This window comes from Hibiscus syriacus, unplaced genomic scaffold, assembly GCF_006381635.1.
Source record: "Hibiscus syriacus cultivar Baekdansim isolate YM2019G1 unplaced genomic scaffold, ASM638163v2 tig00111280_pilon, whole genome shotgun sequence".
NCBI classification, from domain to species: domain Eukaryota; kingdom Viridiplantae; phylum Streptophyta; class Magnoliopsida; order Malvales; family Malvaceae; genus Hibiscus; species Hibiscus syriacus.
Genome location: NW_024063046.1, coordinates 528501 through 552751, shown reverse-complemented (window position 1 = coordinate 552751; position 24251 = coordinate 528501). Strand labels below are relative to the sequence as shown.

General features: G+C 32.9%; 1 protein-coding gene and 1 pseudogene across 1 annotated transcript; both read left to right on the top strand.

Moving 5' to 3' along the window:
* Nucleotides 1–7548: 7548 nt before the first annotated feature.
* Nucleotides 7549–9834, top strand: LOC120157941 (GTP-binding protein SAR1A-like). Its single transcript, XM_039168905.1, has 3 exons — nt 7549–7814; nt 8125–8256; nt 9276–9834. Exons 1-3 carry the CDS (start codon nt 7686–7688, stop codon nt 9594–9596), a joined length of 582 nt encoding a protein of 193 aa, XP_039024836.1. The 5' UTR covers nt 7549–7685; the 3' UTR covers nt 9597–9834.
* A 1594-nt stretch (nt 9835–11428) lies between these two features.
* Nucleotides 11429–14249, top strand: LOC120157940 (annotated as a pseudogene).
* Nucleotides 14250–24251: the final 10002 nt, after the last annotated feature.

The following is a 24251-nucleotide window of genomic DNA, read 5'->3' as shown; positions in this document are numbered from 1 at the left end:
AATGAGATGACCAGCATATGTCACAGCCTCAGCCTAAAATGCCTTGCCTAACCCAGCATTAGACAACATACATCGAACTTTCTCCAATAGTGTTCGATTCATACGCTCTGCCACCCCATTCTGTTGTGGCCTATGTCTAACAGTGAAGTGTCAAATAATACCATACTCATGGCAAACGTCAAAGAATGGGTCACTTTTATATTCCCCTCCATTGTCCGTCTTAAGACGTTTGATCTTTCTACCAGTCTAGTTCTCGATCATATTTTTCCATTTCAGGAAAATTTGAAGCACTTCATCTTTAGACTTCATCGGATACACCCAAACTCTTCTGGAAAAGTCATCTACAAAAGTTACAAAATAATGGTTTCCTCCCAAAGACGATGTCTTTGAAGGACCCCATACATCTGAGTGAATATAATCTACAATACCTTTTGTATTATGTATAGTGGTGCCAAACTTCACTCTCTTCTGCTTTCCCAGAACACAATGCTCGTAAAAGTTCAATTTGCAAGCCTTTGCACCTTTCAACAATCCTTTCTTTGCCAAAATTTGCAAGGATTTCTCTCCAGCATGTCCCAACCGCATATGCCACAACTGGGTTGCGTCCAAATCATCACCTCCGGAAGCTGCTGCAACTGCTTCAATAATTGTACTACCTTGGTAGTAATACAAATTATTTTTCCTGATGCCCTTCATCATCACAAGTGCGCCATATGTGACTTTTAAAACTCCATCTCTCATAGTGACTATTGAGCCTTTAGATTCTAAGGCTCCCAACGATATAAGATTTTTCTTCAAACTGGGCACGTATCGGACATCCGTCAGAACTCTGGTTGATCCATCTTGATTCTTCAATCGAATTGAACCTATCCCAACAGTTTTACAAGCATTGTCATTGCCCATATAAATAACTCCTGCATTTAGTTCCACTAAATCAGAAAATCACTCCTGATTAGGGGACATATGATAGGTGCAACCCGAATCTAATATCCACTCATCGGAATGGAATGTTGTTGATGAAGCAACCAATGATATGTCAGAGTCATGTTCATCATGCTCTGCAACACATGCATCTGGAGCAGCTTTTCCTTTCTTCTTCAGCTTCGGACAATCTGTCTTCCAATGGCCTTTCTCATGACAAAAGGCGCATTCATCTTTTCCCAGTCTGGACTTCGACTTTGATCTCCCTCTCCACTTTGGCTTTTGACTTTTCGAGCGACCTCTTGTCACCATGGCCTCTGCTGCTTCGTACTTGCTCTCCTTCTTGGTTTTCTTCCTGAGTTCATAACTATACAAAGCAGCAGTTACATCTTTAAGGGTAACATTATCATTACCATGAAGTAACGTTGTCTCAAGGTGCTCAAATTCATCTAGAAGAGATGACAACAACATCAAAGCCAAATCTTCATCTTTGAAGGTTTCATCCATGCCCAATAAGTCTTCCACTAGCTCATTGAACGCAGTGATGTGTTCATTCATACTGGTGCCTGGTTGATAATCAAATCTGAACAATCTTTTCTTCATGTGGAGACGATTCTGAGAGCTTTTCTTCAGGAATTTTTCCTCCAAAGCTTTCCACATCTTACTTGCAGAAGTCTCGTTCTTGTAGCCATACTTCTGCTCCCTGGAAAGACAAGATCGAATCGTGTTGCACGCCAAACGATTGATTGTTCCTCATTCTTTCTCCTCCATATATTCGGGCTTTTCTTCCTCAATGGCGATGTCTAGACCTTGTTGGAATAAAGCGTCTAACACCTCGCCTTGCCACATGCCAAAATGACCGGATCCATCGAACAACTCCACCGAGAAATTTGCATTTGACATCACCCTCCTCACCGGTCCAGATGAAGAGCTTGATGTCTCAACTGATCCGTATTTTGGCATTTTAATTCTAACGAACAATATTCAATATCACGAACTGTATCTTTTCAGCAACGAAACCACCAGGATAACCTCAACCGAAGCTCTGATGCCAATTATTGGGGAAAACGGGTTATTTCCCACACGAACGTAGTTTTAAAATTGACCTAAAATGTCAAGATTAAAACCACCAAAGGTTGCACAGCAGATAAATCTGTCAAACTATTGAATATTGAAACACAATGGAAAAGAACCGAATAAAAACAATAAAGGAGAGAACACACTAAATTTACGAGGTTCGACGAGAATATCGTCTACTCCTCGGGCACCACACCGGATGATAACTTCACTATATCGCCAATATTACAACAAATGGAATTCTTTGGAATTCCCAAAGTGGGAGAATGAAGAATACAAGAGGAAGAGAGAACTTGTTTTTGGGATGATTTCTAATGGAAATACTTAGGCCTATTTATAGTTGAGTTTCAAGAACAATATGTTCAAAGTTTGGCCACCTACCAAAGAATTTTCCAATGTGTACAAGTTAGCCACCAAATATGAAATTCACATGTTCAAAGTTTGGCCACCAACCAAGATGAAATTTCCAATAAGTTGGCCACCAACCAAGATGAAATTTCCAACTTGTCAACTTAATTTCTAGACAAATCTAACACATAGTACAAGTCTTCGTTTGATTGGAGATTGAAGGAAAGCATGGATGTAGGATTCGATGACACAAGTTTAAGCGTAAATGATAATGTTCTTCTTGAGTTTGCATGAGATTGTCCTTGTTTGGTTCAGAACCAGCGGCGACTCTATAATTTATTTAAGGTGGATACGTGTGTCCAGTTTAAAAAATATTTTTAGATTCACCATTGTTCAGAACGGTAATAAAGTCGGTGGCGGACGAGTTGATTTTAGCTGGAGTTAATGAAGAGAGGTGGGGGTTCATAGGGCCGCCATCGTGTTGGCGGTCAGAGATCGGCACCCTATGGTGATGGAAACTGAGGGATGAAGTTGAGTCGTTAGTGGTTGTTGCTGAAGCTAAGAAGGAACTGTCGATGGACATTGAAATGGCTGATTTTCTCGGTTGGTGGGGCTATATATTACTTGACCGTCATAATTGGCATGGTTAGGGTCGTTAAAGCTCTCCTGTGGCTTGGGTTTGACTTGCTTTGTAGAAGGGTAAGAAGGGACAATATTGATGAAACCAACGAGGAAGAAGATAAGATCAGGTATAAGACGAGTCATAAATAACAAGATTCAAATAAATTTATATTCTAATTAAAATTTAAAGTTTAAATTTATTCAACCTATTGAGTAACCTTAATAGTAAAAGAAAATGTTGTTCTCCTTAACAGTACGAGTTCGAGTAAATGTGTCTATAGGGATAAACACAATATTTTATACTAGGGATGAACTTCTAAAATTTTAGAAATATATTAATTTATAAAATTCCAAAGGAGTGAAAACAAATCTTCTATAGAAAATACAGAAAAATATAAAATATATGATAATTTTAAATTTTTAAGAGATGCGGTTGCCCTCATCCGTCACTCTCGGTCCATCCATGCGTGTTTGTAAGGTGTGTGTGCATTGTCAAAAATCTATAAAAAAATCTAAATAAATATTATCATGTAATCATCCAAATCATTAAAGAAATTAAATTTATTTATTTTATTAAATTTAGGTCCACTAGGATATCTTTATGAAAAAGAAAGATGACAAATCTTGTAATTGCTAATTGCAATTTGTAGACTTGTTTCTAGGTATAATGTAAAAAATATATCATTAATGTTTGATTAAATAATCATTTTAGTTTCTATTTTGTGAAATATTGTGATCCCTAACATTTCATTTTGATATAATAAGGTACATTGATATATGAAAACCGTTACTTAACAAATGGTTAACACTTCAAATAAGAGTCTTTTACCCTAAACTAAAATGTTGGGACCAAAGTGTTCTAGAAAAAAAAACAAAGGCCAATTGATCTTGCATCATCTAAGAAATTAGAAAAGAAAATCTCCAAAAGTTGATTCCCTGTCGAAAGTCAAACGATCGACATATAAACTTACTCATAATTAAGTGATCCAAATATAAATAAAATATTAATGATCGTCTGAGATTGAACGACACAATAATTTGATCATTACAATCGATTGTGTGACATAATTATAATTTATAAAATACATTAACTCAATTACAAACTTACTAACAATAGAATGACTAGGATGTAATTTACCCTAACAATAACTTACTACTTCGTTGTTAGAAAAGTTGGAGATAATTTTGTTTAAGAAAAAAATGTTTTTTTAAAATATATATAATTAGAAATAGTTCTGCATTATTTTTAAGTTTTTTTCTTAATTTTTTTTTAAAAAACGACCAATTAGTGTAGAAAAACTAATTTGAAATTAATTTGCATTAAAAATAATTATAAATTGATTTTTTTGAATATATAATGGTTTAAAGAAATTCTTTGTATAAAAAAATATTTAAGTTTCTACTTAAGGAGAATTGGAGATGCGAGAGTTGAAACCCATGCCTCTCGCGTGCAAAGTGAACGCTCTACCGTCTAATCTACATCCCCTGTTGAAATTAAACTATAACATTTCACTTAAAGCTGCGTTTGTTTCAGTAGAATTGACTATGCTTTAATGGCCTTGTTTACAATTTCGCCCCTTAACTAATATATATGTTTTTTTGGCACTTTAATTTTTTTTTCGTTTAATATTGTACTTAAATTATATCGATTTCAATTTATCTAACACTTACTATATAAAAGAATGCCACACGGTATGTTCTTGTTGATAGTAGCATTTTCTTTTAAAGTAATATCGGATGTAAATCATAATTCATGCATCAAATAAATATCAATTGATCTAGTGGGATGAGCACTAGATCTCTTAAACAAAGTCATGTATTCAAACGTTGATGTTTACGAAGGTAACAAACTATCTTGGGAGGGTCGCCCTCACCTCTATAGTATCCGATATGGATTAATCGACTAATAAATCAAATACCAATAGTTATAAAAAATAATTCATGCATCAAAGTAGATAAAAATTAGGTATCAAAATAAGGAAATTAATATAATTAATGGATCAATTTATAAATTCCTTCTGCATTTATTGGGTTAGTATTTTTTTAAGGTAAATTACATAAATGATCACTAATGTTTGAGTAAGTTTTCATTTTCATCACTTATGTTTCGAAAGTCACAAATCGATGACTAACATTATCAGAAAACTTAATTGAACTGTTAAATACTTATATGAACCATTGACTGCTTATCTAGCCGATGACTGGTTACCCCACTACTATCGTTGTGTTCCTTATTCAGTTATTCTCCCTTCCCCTGCTTGCTTTCTATTCTCTCCTTCACACTCGCTCCGCCATATCTTCCTACCTCTTCAACCTCAGCTTTCGTCCCCTAATCTTGTTGTCGCCTCTAATCGAGTCTCATGTCTGTCTATAATCTCATTTCTTTCAATGATGCTATCACCATTAATATATAATCCAACAGTTTTCCTCTATAGACCGTCAAAAAAGAAAACACAAGTTTTCCCTATCTTACTATCGCTCTTTTTCATCATCAAACATAAATAATAGACAAAAACCAAAGAAACAAGAAACAAAGATTCTTAAAATACCAAGCACGTGTTCATGTTTTCCACCTCTTTGTTTCTTGCTCCCACTCTTTTATAGAATTAATACTCTGCTTTAGAACTCTATAGTTCCCCCCTTTTATTCTATCATTGGGTGTCAATTTCTCTGCTTTGTTCATCATCGACTGTTTATCATCTGATTCTTCATCTTCATCACTTAGTTTGGGGGATTTGTCGGAGGTTTGAGTGGCTACAATTATTGAGTCTTTGAATCCGCTAGAGACATGTAAATTGGCAAAGTTAAACAAAGCATTCTTTTTTTAGGAAAGAAAGAGATTATATTCCTATAGCATCAACGATGACAATTTGCTTAATACATTCAGGTTCGTCCAGGAAAAACTAAACTGGATTGGGGTTCGATAAAGCCCATTGAGCCTACGAGTGAACCGCTCTATTTGCATCCCTACAAACATAGTGAACTTTGAAAGAAGAATTAGCATCGAGGAGGGAGCTAGCCTCATTGAGCAACAATCTGATTATAGAGTGGTCCTGGGTATTGTCTTATATCTGTTGGCCAGTCTGTTCACAACAGAGATGGCATCTCCTTCGATGATGACATTACTCCATCCATTCTCTACCGCAAGTCTGATACCCTGTGTAAAAGCATAAACTTCAGTAGATTCTGCCATATTGGGTAGTTCAACTTGTCTAGTCATTCCTCCTAGGACCATTCCATACGAATCTCGCGCCACAATGCCTACGACAACCTTCTGAGAGTCGGAACAGAATGCACCATCTACATTGATATTAATCATTCCCTACGAAGGCTTACTCCACTTGCGAGATCGTGGGGGGGGGGGATTCCTCTCACTAAGACTGGAGAATGGATTTGAAACATGTTTAAACTCACCGAGCAGATTCCAAGCTTTAGTAATAACATCTCTGTCCAAGTAAGCATTTAACGGTCCAACTCAGCTTTTCGTCACCCATATAACGGCTGTTAACGTCGAGTGATCAATTTATAATAAACGATAATGTTAGTGAGCGATTTGTGATTTTTGAAATATTAGTGGTGAAAAAGAAACTTACTCAAACATTAGTGATTATTTACGTAGTTTACATATTTTTATTAGTTTATGATGATTACAAAATAATATTTGTTTGAAATACTTTTAACAATTTAACAATAAATGTTCAAACATCATTGTAAACTACGTGCTCGAACTTGAAATCTCAAAAGATAATAACAATCTCTTTAATCAATAAAATCGTTTTATTCGAGCTAATATTTTCTTATATACCCTAATAAACTACTGTAACCCTAGTCCCAAATTAGAGAATAATACCAACTTAAATACGAAGTTAGTATTTTTATAGCTTAATATCATTTTTAACCCTCAAACTTTATAGAAAAATCATTTAAGTTTTAAGTTTTTTTTTTAACTTTTTTTACTTTAAAATTTTATTTATTTTATCAATTTGAATAAATTTATGAAAAAAATGTAACATATTTGTTCGGCTGAACCCAGTTATTAATTTAATTTTGGTAATGTTGACGTAGATATTTTTATATTTTTGTGAAAAAAATTAAATATAATAAAATATTAAAAATAAAAAAAGATTAAAGATTCTTAAATTTATAAAAAATATAAAAAGAAAATAAAAACATGACGTCAATATTAATTTTTAATTAATTGATTTAATTTAAAGAAAAAAATTAAAAGTTTGATGACCTAAAAAATTTAATAACTAAAATTACTAAAATGTTTTTTTTTGAAAAAAACAGTACTAAAAATATCAGTAGGTATTTTTTTATTTTAACATATCATGATATATCAATAAATTTAATAATTCTTTAATGAATTTAATAGAATAATTTTATTAATATTATTCATTAAATTTAATTTTAAAAAATGAATATTAAAACATTAAATTCTTGCAAATAAAATTACGAGGACTAAATTCCAAATACAAGAATAGTACAGGGAGTTGGAGCATATATTAACCTTAAAAAATGAGTGTAAAAATGTTAGTAACAAGTTGGGATTTCCAAATCTATATCCTAGCTCTTGCTTCTTTTTCCTCCTTTTTATATCTTCTTCGTGATATGATGATGCGAAGCATATAGGCCTTGATTACTAACAAATCTTACCCTCTTCCACTCTCAGATTGTCACAAATTACTTCATGAAATCCAAAACCCAAAGCTAAAAATATGTTTATTATCGATTGGTTTTACGGCGTCCTTGCCTCCCTCGGCCTCTGGCAGAAAGAGGCTAAGATCCTGTTTCTCGGCCTCGATAATGCCGGTAAAACCACCTTGCTTCACTTGTTGAAAGACGAGGTTCGTTTCCTTTTCCTTTTAAAAAATTTCCCCTTTCTGTCCCGTCATCCAATTATGCTTTTTCACGAAAATTTCATTTCAAAGTCATGGTTTTGGATTCTGTCATTCTCTTTATTGTCTAAAATCTTGTGTATTTATGATTGTTTTAACTTGAGAAAAAATTGGGTTTGTTCTTTTCTTTTTCAATGCTGGAAATTAAAGTCAAACCCTTTAAATGCTTCGTTTTTTATTTAAATTTGTAATGGAAAATGAGGAACTTTTGGAAAGATGGGTAATTAGCGATGTTGATTAAATAGTGAACTGTTTACAGAGATTGGTTCAGCATCAGCCAACTCAGTATCCCACATCGGAAGAGCTTAGTATTGGAAAAATTAAGTTCAAAGCTTTCGACTTGGGAGGTCATCAGATTGCTCGCAGAGTCTGGAAGGATTACTATGCCAAGGTAACCGAAATGCCTTGTTCCCCCCCCCCCCCTTTAGCATTTGCTTGGTTTTTGGTTTCAATGATCTACTTGTTTGTCATTTTAGCTTTCATTAGTTTCATTCATTTTGTAAGGCGCTGCAATCTTAATTGACCAATTCTGTGTTATGTTGGTTTTAAAGGTTTATTGACACTACTTGTTCACTTTTGATTTTGTTACATTTTGTGAGGATGGATGTCGGACTTGAATACTTCACGATACTTGGCATTTGATGATTAGATAAGTTGCAACGGATCGGTTATGGTTGGAATTTTGTTTTCTCGAACAATCATTACAGATATGTGGTTTTCTTTCGGATCGATCTTTTTAGCATCGTTTTGTTTTCATGCCATCCAAATGGATGTTTTGACCACATATGTGAATTTCTTCGTGTTCATATGTTTCGCTTGTGTTTTTATGGTCATGAATTTTCAGTGATGTTTGTCTTGATGATCATCTTATTGAATACTTGCCAAAAGTTTAAACTATTGTACCAATCTGTTGCACATAGTTGCTCTTTTTTTGTTCCCCTTTAAATTAAATATTCAAGTATGTTTCATTTTGGAAAGATGCCCAAGTGTTCTTTGTGCCGCTGTAGCATTCTTCGACTTTGTTGCGTGCTGTCAGTTGATTTTGTGAAGATTTTTCGAAAGCAGATAATAATATGAAAAGCACAGTGTCACAACGGGTGGTTTTCATTCCTTATTTCCAAAACTGCTTTGGGGAAGGCCTGCCTGGTTTTTGAATGATGTGGTCTATAATTGCCGGTTGCAATGCGAAGGTTGTATCATAAAGTCGAGTCTTTCAAGCAACATTTTCCGTATACAACTGAGTTCACATGACGATCTTACTACATGCTGCGGATGTTGCCTTTATCTCCCTTTTGATTTGTTATCTGATGTGCGTGTTTGTCGTTATCGCTTCTTGTTATATGCGATAATGCAATGGGGTGTCTGGTCTTTTGATTGAATACTTTGAATTGTGTATTTTCCGGGTTCCAGGTGGATGCTGTTGTGTACCTAGTAGATGCCTTTGATAAAGAGAGGTTTGCAGAATCAAAGAAGGAACTCGATTCACTTCTTTCAGACGGCTCCCTCGCCAATGTCCCGTTTCTTATCCTAGGAAACAAGATTGATATACCGTACGCTGCCTCAGAGGATGAGTTACGTTACCATCTCGGGCTCACAAACTTTACCACTGGAAAGGGCAAAGTAAACCTAGAGGACTCAAATGTCCGTCCACTAGAGGTATTCATGTGCAGCATTGTCCGCAAAATGGGGTATGGCGAAGGCTTCAAATGGATGTCTCAGTATATTAAGTAAGGTAACAGATCGGAGAATCGTGGTAGGATGAGGTTACAGACTCCAAAACTCCGATTCCATCCCATCTTTCTCGACTATTCGAACTGTTTGAACCAGTCCCTCGGTGGGTTTCTTTTTTTAGGTTTGATGTATTTTGGTTTTGGATCTGTAAATTCTACTTGTGGGTGCAAATATATGATACTGAACTTTTGTCAATTAGCTTTGCATAATCCATATCTTAAACCAGTCAGTCTCCTTTGCTCGTCGTCTTAGTGTAAATGAGACGAGTTCAACAATAAATCAGAATAATAATTGTCAATAAATCAACTATTTTTTATTTAACTGGTGAATCTATTCATTTGATAATAATTGTTTAAAAAAATAAAAAATAAAGAAGCAATTAAAAAAAAAAACTGGTTCAACCCGTTAGATTATTGGTTTTATGTACCCGATTTTTTATATTTTAATGGCTCAAAAAAGTTTTCATTGTTTAAATTTTAATTATTTTATTGAATAAATTATTGATATTCATTTCAATTGATCGATTCAATATATATTTTTTAATTCATTTTTCTCTGATCGTTGTCATTTTAGACTATGTCTACAGAAATAAAGCCTCTCACCGTTAAAATTCTCCGGTGAGAACTTCGACCGTCTTAGTTCATAAAAGATTATCTTTATATTATAGAGTATAAAATGAAAAAAAAATTATATAAGGGTTTAGATATTAAATTTAACCATCTAACAAAAAAAATAATTTAACTATTCACCGTTAAATATATCTAATTTTGATTTCGATATTTATTTATTTTTATCTATTTTAATACTTAAAGTCTTAAACTATCATAATATCTTAATTTTATTTAGGGTAAAGTACACAAATAGTCTTAAACTATAGAGCGTTGCTTTGTTGAGTCCCTATACTATTAGAAGTTATAAAATAATCCTCACTATAGGATGTTGGTTTTTTAGTCCTTCGACTGTTAAAAGTTATAAAATAATCATCTGACTATTCATATGTTGCAAACTTGTCTTTCTGCGTTAAAAAATTAACGGTCGTCTAAGTTGGACGTTAACATGCTGATTGAGATATGATAAAATCATATTTTTAATGATATTTATTGGCACCGCCATTCCTTTTAAGGATTAGCTTGACAACATAATGTTTTAAGCACTAGCTCGACAACATAATATAAACGGACAGTAGATACATAAAATATAGCTCAAATAATTCAGGGATCATATTTTATCATATCTTAGTCCACAGGTTAATATACAGCTCGGACGATCGCTAATTTTTAACAGAAAATGATGTGTTTGGACTATATGAATAGTTGAGTGACCATTTTGTAACTTTTAATAGTCGAAAGACTCAACAAAGGAGCGTCCTATAGTTCAAGGATCATTTTATAACTTTTAATAATCAAATGACTTAACAAATCAACGTCCTATAATTGAGGAACTAATTTGTACACTCCAATCTTTTATTTTATATAAAATAATATCCATAAATAATAACATGACATGTGATTAATATTATATGCATGAATAAATTTTATTCAAAATAATATCCACGTATGATAATGTGAAATGTGATAAATATTATATACATGAACAGACAGACACGTGGTGGATTTGTTTTCAATATAATTTATGGGAAAATCGAAATAAAATGATCCTTTAAGTATCAAATTAGATTAAAAAATAAAGTTAGATACCATAATAAAAGAATGTGAAGTTCAGTGGTTAAATCGTAAATAAAACCTTTATTTAAATATAAGAAATCCCTTCAAAATCCACGGGTTATAAATAGTAATTCTCGTTAGGCAAGCCATGAACTAGGAATAAATATCGAAGAGGAAGCCTCATAGATACAAAAAGAGAGGAGGAAAAATGGAGAAATCTCAGATATGGTTAGCCTTTGGAGCATTGTTGTTCCTGTTATCGGCATCATCAACAGCGGCCGACGTCGTCGTACTAACCGAAGAAAACTTCAACGAGGAAGTTGGTCAAGACAGAGGAGCTCTCGTCGAGTTCTATGCTCCTTGGTATTGATTTTTCCATCTCGTTGTTTTTTTCTGCTAGATCCCCTTTAATCGATCGTTAGATCTTATTTCCAGTAATTGAAATGAAATGTTTGTTTTCTGAATTTGAATCTTCCATAAGTCATTTTTAGTCATAAATGTATGTGATCTCACTTCAGGCTATATGGATTTTGAAAGACGTAATCGTTTTTTACCCTCAAATCACAGGTGTGGACACTGTCAGAAGGTAGCTCCCGAGTACGAGAAGCTTGCGGAGAGTTTCAAGAAGGCTAAATCCGTCTTGATCGGAAAGGTTAACGATTACACTTATACGACTGTGGTTGTTATTTGTATGCCGGTTCTTTATGAATTCTGAGGATTTTACTATGATGATGTTTTTCTTGCTATTTTATTGATTGGAAAGGTTAGCAATTGCCAATTAATAATTAAACAGGTTTTCTTGTTTGCATATGAATTATTATTGATCAGTGTATTCTGTTTCGAATATGAACTGTCAAAATTATACTGTTCTGAAACATTGTCTTGGTATTTCTATTGGTCTTATTGAGTTCCTTTTCTTTTTTTTGTTGATGTGGTATAGGTGGACTGTGATGAGCATAAGAGTATTTGCAGCAAATATGGTGTGCAAGGCTACCCAACTATTCAATGGTTTCCCAAAGGTTCTTTGAAACCTAAAAAGTGAGTCAACTTTAACTCGTGGAAGCAGAAATTGGAATGTTTTGATCTTATTTTGTGTTCTGTAATTGTTGTCTAAATTTTGTTTAAAACATTGCTCTCAGCACATCAAAATTATTTTCTCTAGGTATGAAGGACAACGCACTGCTGAGTCCCTTACTGAGTTTGTGAATACTGAAGGAGGTACAAAAAAATTGTTATGTGGTTGCTTAGTCTATGGAATTCTGTCTTGATTTCTTTCTTCTGTGTGTTTCCGTGGTGACTAGCTGTATGTACATTAATGCACAAAGGCAAAAACCCGGAAGGATTCTGCTAAGCTCGTGTATCATTTTACAGGGACCAATGTGAAAATAACCGCCGCTCCATCCAGTGTTGTAGTGCTAAATACTGATAATTTTGATGAGGTTGTCCTTGATGAGACCAAAGACGTGTTGATTGAGTTTTATGCCCCTTGGTAAGCATTTGGTTTATTTTCTGTTGGTAATAGTAATCTTTTGCAACATAACCGAGTTTATGGCCTTTTTCTGCATCTTACATGTTTAAGAACCTCATGTATGTAACAAATTTTCTGTTGGTGTTCTTTTGCTTCGATTTTTTCTACTTAAATGTGTTTTCCCTTTTTCTCTAGGTGTGGCCATTGTAAAAAACTTGCTCCTGTAAGCATCTATATCTTCGCTTAATAAAGTAGGCGTGATTACTCGGGTACAAGTAGTGATCTCCATCCTAACCCTCTGCTTTTTTTTTGTCTATGTAGACCTACGAAAAGGTAGCAACGGCATTTAAAAGGGAAGAAGATGTAATAATAGCTAATCTAGATGCTGATAAATACGGGGATTTAGCCGAAAAGTAAGCGTAAATTTAGCCAATAAGTTTGGGTTTCCTTTATGAAGGGTGGGATTCTGTTGATGCATGTTAAGACCTATGCATTACGAGTACAGGTATGGTGTAAGCGGATTTCCAACATTGAAATTCTTTCCAAAGGGCAACAAAGCAGGTGAGGAATACACCGGTGACACAGATTTGGATGCTTTCGTTGCCTTCATCAATGAAAAATGTGGCACCAATCGTGATGCAAAAGGGCAGCTAACTTCAAAGGTTGGTATCTCGTAGTATTCATAGTTGCATCATGTTTGTCATCACCAATTCTTCTGTATGAGATTGGTTATTCTCCCCTTATCTTTGCACAGGCTGGTATTTTGCCAAGTTTGGATCCATTGGTTAAAGAGTTTGTGGCTGCTAGTGGTGATGAGAAGAAATCAGTCTTTTCGAAGATCGAAGGGGAAGTGAGAAGCTTAATGGTTCCGCGCCGAGGTATTCGACTGGTTTCTCAATATTCAGCTCTAAAGGAAAACTTCTTGCCAATTCTAACTATTCTGTTTTGGCGATTATCAGGTATGGAAAGATATACTTGAAAGCTGCTAAAAACTGTATGGAGAAAGATGCTGATTATCCAAAGAAGGAAATTGAACGGCTGCAACGCATGCTTGGCAAGGTAAGGCTTATGCTTGAAATCCGAATAAATTTTAGTCTTGGTGGTTTGGCCGTCACAACTTGACATCATAGTCTTCCATGGATACGATATTTTACGTAATGTTGTTACGAATCTTCATTTTTCTTGAAGTATCCATGTTAGAAATCCGTGGCTTGCGCACATATTCACTCTAACCATGTGTTTTCGATCTTTGGTGGCAGTCAATAAGCCCAGCAAAAGCTGATGAATTCACTCTCAAGAAGAACATCCTATCAACATATGCTTGAACTGATTCGATGAGTTCTCAACCGCGTTTTTGAGGATCGGTTTTCCAACGATTCCCGGGATTTTCCGGGCAGCAAATGGTATAGGCCTTTGATTATATGCGTGCAGTTCTTGTAAAGAATTTTCCCGTGAGAACTATAACCAGTTAGGACAGTGATTTGATTAGGCATTTCTTCGAATTTTTCCCTTTTTGAGTTTTTTTTTCTTAGTTTGGATGGACGTAAGATTTTATATTGGTTAAGTTTGTGTTTTTAGCTCGAGCCTTGAACGATGAAGCCGATTGGAAACATTAAATAAACCATTCGTGTGGTTCTAGACACAACTACGGCAAGGCCATTCAAGTATTTAGACAATTTGAGATGTATACCAGCTTCTTCCTCTTCTTTGATTTACAATTTCGATAATTTTAGATCGATATATGCATAGCACAAGAATAACACATTTAACAAACTGTTATACATTGTCAAATTTTATAGGAATAATTTCTGTAACACCCCAATTTGGGGGTTAAATTTTAGGAATTATAAAGTATTGGATTTAATTGGATTTTGGGAGGAAAATTGAGGATTAAATTGAAAAATTTCAAAGTTAGCAGGCCGTTTTATAAAGTGTAAGAAATTCAGTGACTAAACTCATGATTTGACCATTTTTCTTTTGGAATGAAATACAACACCCATTTCCCGTGTATTATGCAGAAAAAAAACTCTTATTTTTCCTCTCCCGGTCAATAACTTTCAACTCCGATCTACTCGTCGTCCGACCTCCAATCGACAAATCGAAACCACTATCGTGTTCGTTGTCGACCGAGGAACAAAACCCCTGAAACCTTTCATCGTGAATCTTCGTCGTTCGTCGTTAATTTCAATCGGAAGTATCGTCGGTAATAACTCGATTTCAGTTGGTTTTTCGTCGATTCAAGACGATACGATCATTTGTTTACGACACCTCCCGCACCATCGTGCTCCTTGCATCGTTCCGAGTCCACCGGTGTTCTCCGTTTCTCCGTCGTCACCGGCGCGTGGAGGGGTGAGACCGTCAAAGTTTCCGACGTTTCGGAATCGAGCTCTCCACCGTTCAAAATTGTGAACCAAGCTTTGTAAGTGCCTCAAAATATCTTAAAATAATTTTTAGGAATTTTTCTGGGAATTTATCGACACCAGATTACTGTTCACGCGCCGCACGCGCCACCCTCGAGAGTGAGCATCGTCTGGGTAATATTTTTGTAATTAATTTCTGTTTGGGTGCTATTTGTGTAAAACTCAGGTGTTAGTTTGATAAATATTTGCAGAATGTGACTAATTTGGTAATTAATTTATGTTAGGGTGATATTTGTGTAAAATGATCGATCGTTGACCGTTGACCATAGTTGACCACAACTTTGACCGGTCTTTAAACGACCTTTGACTTTGACCGAGTATACCTATCCTGACGTTTTTCGACGTTTCAAATATGATTTCGTATTCCGTTTTTCGAAATTCGAACCCGAAGACCTCGAAATTTCCAGTCAAACCCGTTGACTCTGATTTTGACCGAAAATTCCAAATTTTTGAAAAGTCATATTTTATTCTTTCGACGTCCTAAATCCGAAGTCCGTTTCGCCAAATTCGAACCCGGTAAGATGTTTTTGACTGATTTATCATCCGATTCGATCCGTTTTTCGAAATTAAGCTTAGTTTTTGATGTAATTTCTATTGATATGCATATGAGGAAATATTGGAAGAAGATTTCAAGATCAAGCGCGTTCAAATGGAATTTTTATGGTCGATCGGTATGTCACGAAAATCGAGGTAATACTTTACTACCTCTTTATGCTTTATGAAATATGTGAATATTGGTAAATGCATGAATAAGATAATATTGGTCTCATATGTGTAGTTAATTAATTTCTACACTCGATCTGAATACAATAAAAATTCGGTAACTGATTATGGTTCAGATGACTTTTATAAGAAATTGATGATTGTTAGAATTAAAATTACAAGTTCTGTGTATAGTGATAAAGGAATCAACTTGGATCTGTAACATATAATTTATTTCATCAAAGGTACTTGGATGAGAAATTATGAGAATATTATGGTAGGGTAAAATTACGGAAATACCCTTATATTGTAAGATGACAAGAATTGTCCCTGGAAGTTGATTAATAACTCTGAAAGGATATATTGATATGATAAAACTATATATGTGCATAAGAAATGCTAGTTTGCTTAGAAAAGTTGGATAACTGGTTTTTAACCCAATAGGGTTTATGCAAGATACTAGAAGTCTGTTAATCAATCATTTCAAGATCCGAGAATGTTCTGGTAAGCAATTAAGCATAGAATCTATGAACTATATTTATTTTCGTTAAGAGTTAATACCAAAAGTATATGGGTGCAAAATTATGAAAATACCCTTAAGAGTTGAAAATAGTCCAAGTTGACTCTGAATGAGAGAGTAACCTGAGAATTTGTTTTTAAATCGATAAATTACTGATTTGATTGTTGGGATCCTACATTTGTATGGAAAATTTCTGAAAATTCGTTAGTAACATTTGAAAAGACATTTAACCTGGAAATTACTGAATTGAGTAAATATCTGAAGAATGAGTTATCGAAGGTGCTCTTTAGTCAGAATTATTTGAAATGACTGAAGTAAGTGATAAGATTAAATTAAATAATAAGATCGGACATAAGGAAATGATGGAATTACATTGGATCTATAAAATGACCAAATACCCCTGGAATGGAAATGACTCAATAATGTCACCAAGCTCAGGAATAAATGGATATACTCAATCTTTGAAATGAATAGAAAAAACGTTGAGCACCAAAATGACCAAAATGCCTTTATAACCTAGAATAAGTAAATGTCTTGGGTTAATAAAGAAATCCAAATAAACATGGATGTTGTGCTACTAGTAAAAGTTATGGAACGCAACTTAAGTGATCAACCAACACTAGTGCTATATAATTACCTGAATGATATAAGTTCCACTTGAATGTTTGTTCATCTTCTCAAATTTGGATCGATGATAATTCTGGAAGTACTTGGCTCAGCTAAACTCTAGAGCGCATACAGTACTAATAAGTGGGTATTCGTGAGTCAAATCAACCACGAATACCAGAATGACTTTATTATATGAATAAATTGAACTGAAAGGAAGTACAACATGTATTTGAAATTCAGAAACGTTTGAATTATTCTAGAAAACTCTAAAGTAATTGGGATAGATTTGCTTACTAAACGAACTAAGTAACCTCAATGACTGAGGATTAAATAGGTGATTGGATGAGTTTGGAAACATTGTTGAACTTACATGATAAATTGTCCTTATGGGTTATGAACCATGAATCAAGTACGTCTATATTTCTTGATATTGTTGAAACATGGAAATGAAATAAAGACCGTTGGAAGATCTATTCAGTGATGATTATGGGGATGATCTATGGATCTGCATTATGGTATTAAAGAGTGAATACATTGAAGGATAATGAATTGACTTGTTGACATGCATCAGTTTGGGAGTTGTGTAACTCGAGTTGTTTGATAATACGATTGATAGTCATAGATTGTAAATGACTTGAATCTTCGATTCTATATTTTCATCTAAAATCACTTCGGTCATGTTTGAAAACGCAAGTAACGCAGAATTAAAAGATTCTGAATACCTCATTTGGTTCAATTAGGCTAAAATCCTATGAATTCAAAGTATATTCCTGAATACCCCTGATTGTTTGGGTAATGGAATCACTCGTAGTAAATCTGAATTTAGAATTATTATGTATAAAGGTTCCTGAATGTTTTCCTGATGCACATGGAAACGTAGTGGAATTATAAAGTATAAATCTAAAATGTCTAATTAGATCTGTTAGAAATCGTTTCTCTTCAATAGGATCTCGTTCCTGGAATATGATCAAATTGCATACGTTTTCTGTTATCCATACTGATGACTACAAAATGCCTCTGATAAATATTGAGATTTCTCTAGTGTGTTCCTTATATTTTAATAAATTGTTTTATTATTTTAACATGAGGTACACTGAAATTTATGGTTACTGTTTTATGGATGCACCGACTGAATGGTGATGGCTTATGGATTTGTATCACGATATAAATTGTATCTTGGAGATATAGATTTGTAAAGTACATCTCTGATCAAGCTGAAAAATTTTTATTGACCTAATATGACTCTTAGGTAGGCTCTGCGGCCCTGAGATCATTCTCGGGTAGGCCCCGTGACCCTAAAATGTGTTCTTAAGTAGGCCCCGTGGCCCCTAACTTTCTTGGTAGGCTCTCAGGCCCCAAGATGTTCCCTTAGGTTAACTCTTTGTAAGATGGTTTTAAAATACGAGTTTAAAAAGCTCCACTACAGTATGATTTATGGGATTTTATTGAACTATCATTTGATTAGTGTACCTATTATGATTTTATAGTATTGATGGAACACACTAGATATCCTAATCGACCTCATGAAAACGTGATACTATGAAAGGTTTCTTATGAACTGAGATTCATGGCTTCTACTCGATGAACTACTAATGGAACCCCAAATTATTCCGCAATTGGTATACGTTTGATTCAATAAGGAAATTATGGCTTCTCATTTATCTGCATGTCTTGTAGCATCATTTGGTAGTTCTGTATTACTGAGCTTTCAGAAGCTCACCCTATTACTCACAATTGTAGGTTAAAAGAATTATACCATTACCATTATCAACATCAGTAAGGGAGTTCTTCCGGCGTGGTTGCAGAGTATGATACATGTGATTATGGGGCATGTAATTGTATTTTGTTTTATATACGAGTCTGAAAATATGTTTTATTTCTGAATGTTGATAAAACTATTATGAGTTACATGTTTTAATAAAAGTTTTAAAATTTTTGCTATTTTTACAGTGGGTCGCTCCGGTGATCCTAATGTGAAATTCCAGATCGGGTCGGGCTACCCACATCGGTCTGAGGGGGTTACATTTACTTTTGGCCCTCATAATTTTTAAAAGGTCATTCTAGCCCTAAAATTTTTTCTATCTTTTAAATCTTTAGTTTTTATTTTTCTGTGACAGAAATTATAACGAACTTTTAAAAAATTTCATCTATTTTTTTATAGTTTTGTAATGTAAATACTTTTAATAATATATATATATATATGTTACAGTATTTTAATTATTTTTTTTAATTTTTAAAATTTTTGTATAAAAGGACAAAATAACTAACGTCAACACTGTTATAAAGATAAAATAATTGATACTAACCGAACAAATTCATTACTTTTTTAGGGAAAGTGGTCCACTGTACTTTATCCTTTATTTTATCATCATTTAGGAGTAGTTCTGCGGTGCGGCGTCTAAAAAACGGTTAATATACGGTGTGACCGGTTAAATAAGTGACCGGTTAAAATTTAGACCGGTTATGTTATATTATTTAACCGAAAATATTATAAAGTACAATAACATATTAGGTAACTTATATAATGTAATAGGTAGCGCTTATATTGACCTATTTTATAAGTAAATCGGTATATTATACCGATAACATTACAAATTTACCTATTACATTATAATATGTTGAAAGTGTCCATACTTTTTTATAAAAAGAATCGATACTTTTTTAAAGTTATGTAATTTATGTTTCAATTTTTTAATAGTGTTTCATATTTTCCACCTACAATATTAATTTAATAATTTCATTTGCACAAACAATTATTTGATTGTTTTGATATTTTATAAAATAATATTTAGAATTTAAATTTAACAATATTAACCAAAGATAATAATAAATATGTAATATATATGTTTTTGTTTTTAATTTAATAATAATATATCGTAACGTAAAAAATAAATCATTAGACGCCTATAATTACTAAATTAATATATTAAAACTCACTCAAAAGATAACCTTAAATTAATGTTTTTCACAATGAAAAAAGTATGGACACTTTTATAAAAAGGATAGATAATTTACAATATAAACACTACCTATTACATTATATAAACGCTACCTATTACATTATATAAACGCTACCTATTACATCATATTTTTACCTATTATATTGAAAGTGTCCATACTTTTTATAAAAAATGATCGATACTTTTTTTAAAGTTATGTAATTTATGTTTCAATTTTTTTTAACAGTGTTTCATGTTTTCCACCTATAATATTAATTTAATAATTTCATTTACACAAAAAATTATTGATTGTTTTGATATTTTATAAAAATTATTTAGAATTTAAATTTAACAATATTAACCAAAGATAATAAAAAAATATGTAATATATATGTTTATTTTTTTAATTTAATAATAATATATACCGTAACGTAAAAAATAAATCATTAGACGCCTATAATTACTAAATTAATATCTTAAAACTCACTTAAAAGATAACCTTAAATTAATGTTTTCCACAGTGAAAAAAGTATGGACACTTTTATAAAAAGGATAGATACTTTACAATATAAGCACTACCTATTACATTATATAAAACTACCTATTACATTATATAAACGCTACCTATTACATCATATTTTTACCTATTATATTGAAAGTGTCCATACTTTTTATAAAAAATGATCGATACTTTTTTTAAAGTTATGTAATTTATGTTTCAATTTTTTTAACAGTGTTTCATGTTTTCCACCTATAATATTAATTTAATAATTTCATTTACACAAAAAATTATTTGATTGTTTTGATATTTTATAAAATATTATTTAGAATTTAAATTTAACAATATTAACCAAAGATAATAAAAAATATGTAATATATATGTTTATTTTTTTAATTTAATAATAATATATACCGTAACGTAAAAAATAAATCATTAGACGCCTATAATTACTAAATTAATATCTTAAAACTCACTCAAAAGATAACCTTAAATTAATGTTTTCCACAGTGAAAAAAGTATGGACACTTTTATAAAAAGGATATATACTTTACAATATAAGCACTACTTATTACATTATATAAACGCTACCTATTACATTATATAAACGCTACCTATTACATCATATTTTTACTTATTATATTGAAAGTGTCCATACTTTTTATAAAAAGGATCGATACTTTTTTTAAAGTTATGTAATTTATGTTTCAATTTTTTTAATAGTGTTTCATGTTTTCCACCTACAATATTAAAACTCGTCTGCCATAATTGTTTCTCCATATCGGATCTAAAGTTAAGAGTTTCGAAGGACCTGATTTCCTCAGAATAATTGTTTGTTTCAGAAGGAGGTTGTGGTTGAGAAGAACTGGGTTGAGAAGAGCTTTGAGAAAGACCGCGCTTCTGACGCTGACGTTTTGGAGCCATTTTGGTTGGATGCTATTACAATGGAACACAAACACATTCAGGAAAAAAACTCCAATATAGAAATCAATCAAACCCATAAAATATCGATAAATTTACCTGAAGAGTTATCTTCTGCCTGCTTGCCTTTATGTTTAGGGTTTTTCGATTTAGAGTACTATATAATGAACGGTGGAAAAACACTTGATATTTAAATTAGTATCGACAAAACATTAAACAGTGTCGATACATATATACCAATTCTCCCATAAAACCGGTATACTTATACCGGTTAGATTGAAAAATTACCTAATACATTATACTTTTGGGTTTCGATGTTTATGGGATCGACACTTTTTATATATGGATCGACACTTTATTGTTGCACCCTGTTTGCCATTCATTATGGACCAAAAATATCGACACAAACTACAAAAGTGTCGACACATTATTTAGACCTATTCTCTCATAAAACCGATATACTTGTACAGGTTAGATTGAAAAATTACCTATTACATTATACTTATGGGTTTCGATGTTTATGGGATCGACACTTTTTATATATGGATCGACACTTTATTGTTGCACCCTGTTTGCCATTCATTCTTGACCAAAAATATCGACACAAACTACAAAAGTGTCGATACATTATTTAGACCTATTCTCTTATAAAACCGGTATAATTGTACCGGTTAGATTGAAAAATTACCTATTACATTATACTTATGGGTTTCGATGTTTATCGGATCGACACTTTTTATATATGGATAGACACTTTATTGTTGCACCCTGTTTGCCATTCATTCTAGACCAAAAATATCGACACAAACTACAAAAGTGTCGACACATTATTTAGACCTATATCTCATAAAACCGGTATACTTGTACCGGTTAGATTGAAAAATTACCTATTACATTATACTTATGGGTTTCGATGTTTATCGGATCGACACTTTTATATATGGATCGACACTTTATTGTTGCACCCTGTTTGCCATTCATTCTGGACCAAAAATATCGACACAAACTACAAAAGTGTCGATACATTATTTAGACCTATTCTCTCATAAAACCGGTATACTTGTACCGGTTAGATTGAAAAATTACCTATTACATTATACTTATGGGTTTCGATGTTTATGGGATCGACACTTTTTATATATGGATCGACACTTTACTGTTGCACCCTGTTTGCCATTCATTCTGGACCAAAAATATCGACACAAACTACAAAAGTGTCGATACATTATTTAGACCTATTCTCTCATAAAACCGGTATACTTGTACCGGTTAGATTGAAAAATTACCTATTACATTATACTTATGGGTTTGATGTTTATGGGATCGACACTTTTTATATATAGATCGACACTTTATTGTTGCACCCTGTTTGCCATTCATTCTGGACCAAAAATATCGACACAAACTACAAAAGTGTCGACACATTATTTAGACCTATTCTCTCATAAAACCGGTATACTTGTACCGGTTAGATTGAAAAATTACCTATTACATTATACTTATGGGTTTCGATGTTTATGGGATCGACACTTTTTATATATGGATCGACACTTTATTGTTGCACCCTGTTTGCCATTCATTCTGGACCAAAAATATCGACACAAACTACAAAAGTGTCGATACATTATTTAGACCTATTCTCTCATAAAACTGGTATACTTGTACCGGTTAGATTGAAAAATTACCTATTACATTATACTTATGGGTTTCGATGTTTATGAGATCGACACTTTTTATATATGGATCAACACTTTATGGTTGCACCCTGTTTTCCATTCATTCTGGACCAAAAATATCGACACAAACTACAAAATTGTCGATACATTATTTAGACCTATTCTCTCATAAAACCGATATACTTGTTTCGATTAGATTGAAAAATTACCTATTACATTATACTTTTGGGTTTCGATGTTTATGGGATCGACACTTTTATATATGGATCGACACTTTATGGTTGCACACTATTTGCCATATTGTAAATTTGCCTTTTACTTTAAAGTGAATTTTGTAGTTATTGTACATACCCTCAATATATATGGAATGGCCATTCATTCTCGCACATGATGACAATTATGATGACATTTGGTATAATACAGACAACAATCTCCATATATCGTAAGTATCAACATGACCCTTAATGTGTATAAGAAACATGTACAACAACATACTGCTAACTTTTCTCATCTCATTCATAATTATATTCACATACAAAATTATAAATCGTATACAAAATTATAAATCTTATACAAAATTAACCCTACATTTACATCATTGCATCATTTTGTTATTCTTATGTATCATGGCAGCTTTTGTTATCTTCTGTCTTCGTTGATTTTGATTGTGGCTTACGAGATCGTTTAATATTCGCGATCGATCCCACTCTCCAACAACCTATATTCAAATTGTCAGAACATTAAGTATTGTAAACTACAGCATTCAATCTACGACTTTTAACAATTTTACCACAAACAAATTTTTCTTTCCACTTACAAAATCACCAGTTGCCCCTGTAGAACCGATCGATTCCATCCACATCATCACATACATGCCGCAATCATGTCTGTTACAAAATTTGAAAACCACACATGTCAATTATGATGAATACTGCATAAATTAAGCTTTCTATTTGTGATAACATCTCATACCCATTCAATTGCTTATTCTTCTTATGCTCCACAAATTTGAAATTTTTCAAGGGATACTTTCCTAGAGATCCACAGGATTCAACCCAAATGCGTTTCTTATTATAAAAATCTAATATTTTAATCTGCATTAAAATAGAATAAGTTATGATCCAAAAAAATTATGCATTATAATTTACATAATGTCCTTTCATACATACATACATACTAATCTTTAGCATCCTTCACTCTCTGTTTAGCTGCTTCAGTTGTAAACATACTATCATAT

Bases quoted from the DNA above. Each gene is read 5' to 3' on its own strand.
- LOC120157941 (XM_039168905.1), top strand. From the start codon at position 7,686: ATGTTTATTATCGATTGGTTTTACGGCGTCCTTGCCTCCCTCGGCCTC. The intron at 7,815-8,124 runs GTTCGTTTCCTT...AACTGTTTACAG, and splicing joins TTCACTTGTTGAAAGACGAG to AGATTGGTTCAGCATCAGCC. The intron at 8,257-9,275 runs GTAACCGAAATG...TCCGGGTTCCAG, and splicing joins GGAAGGATTACTATGCCAAG to GTGGATGCTGTTGTGTACCT.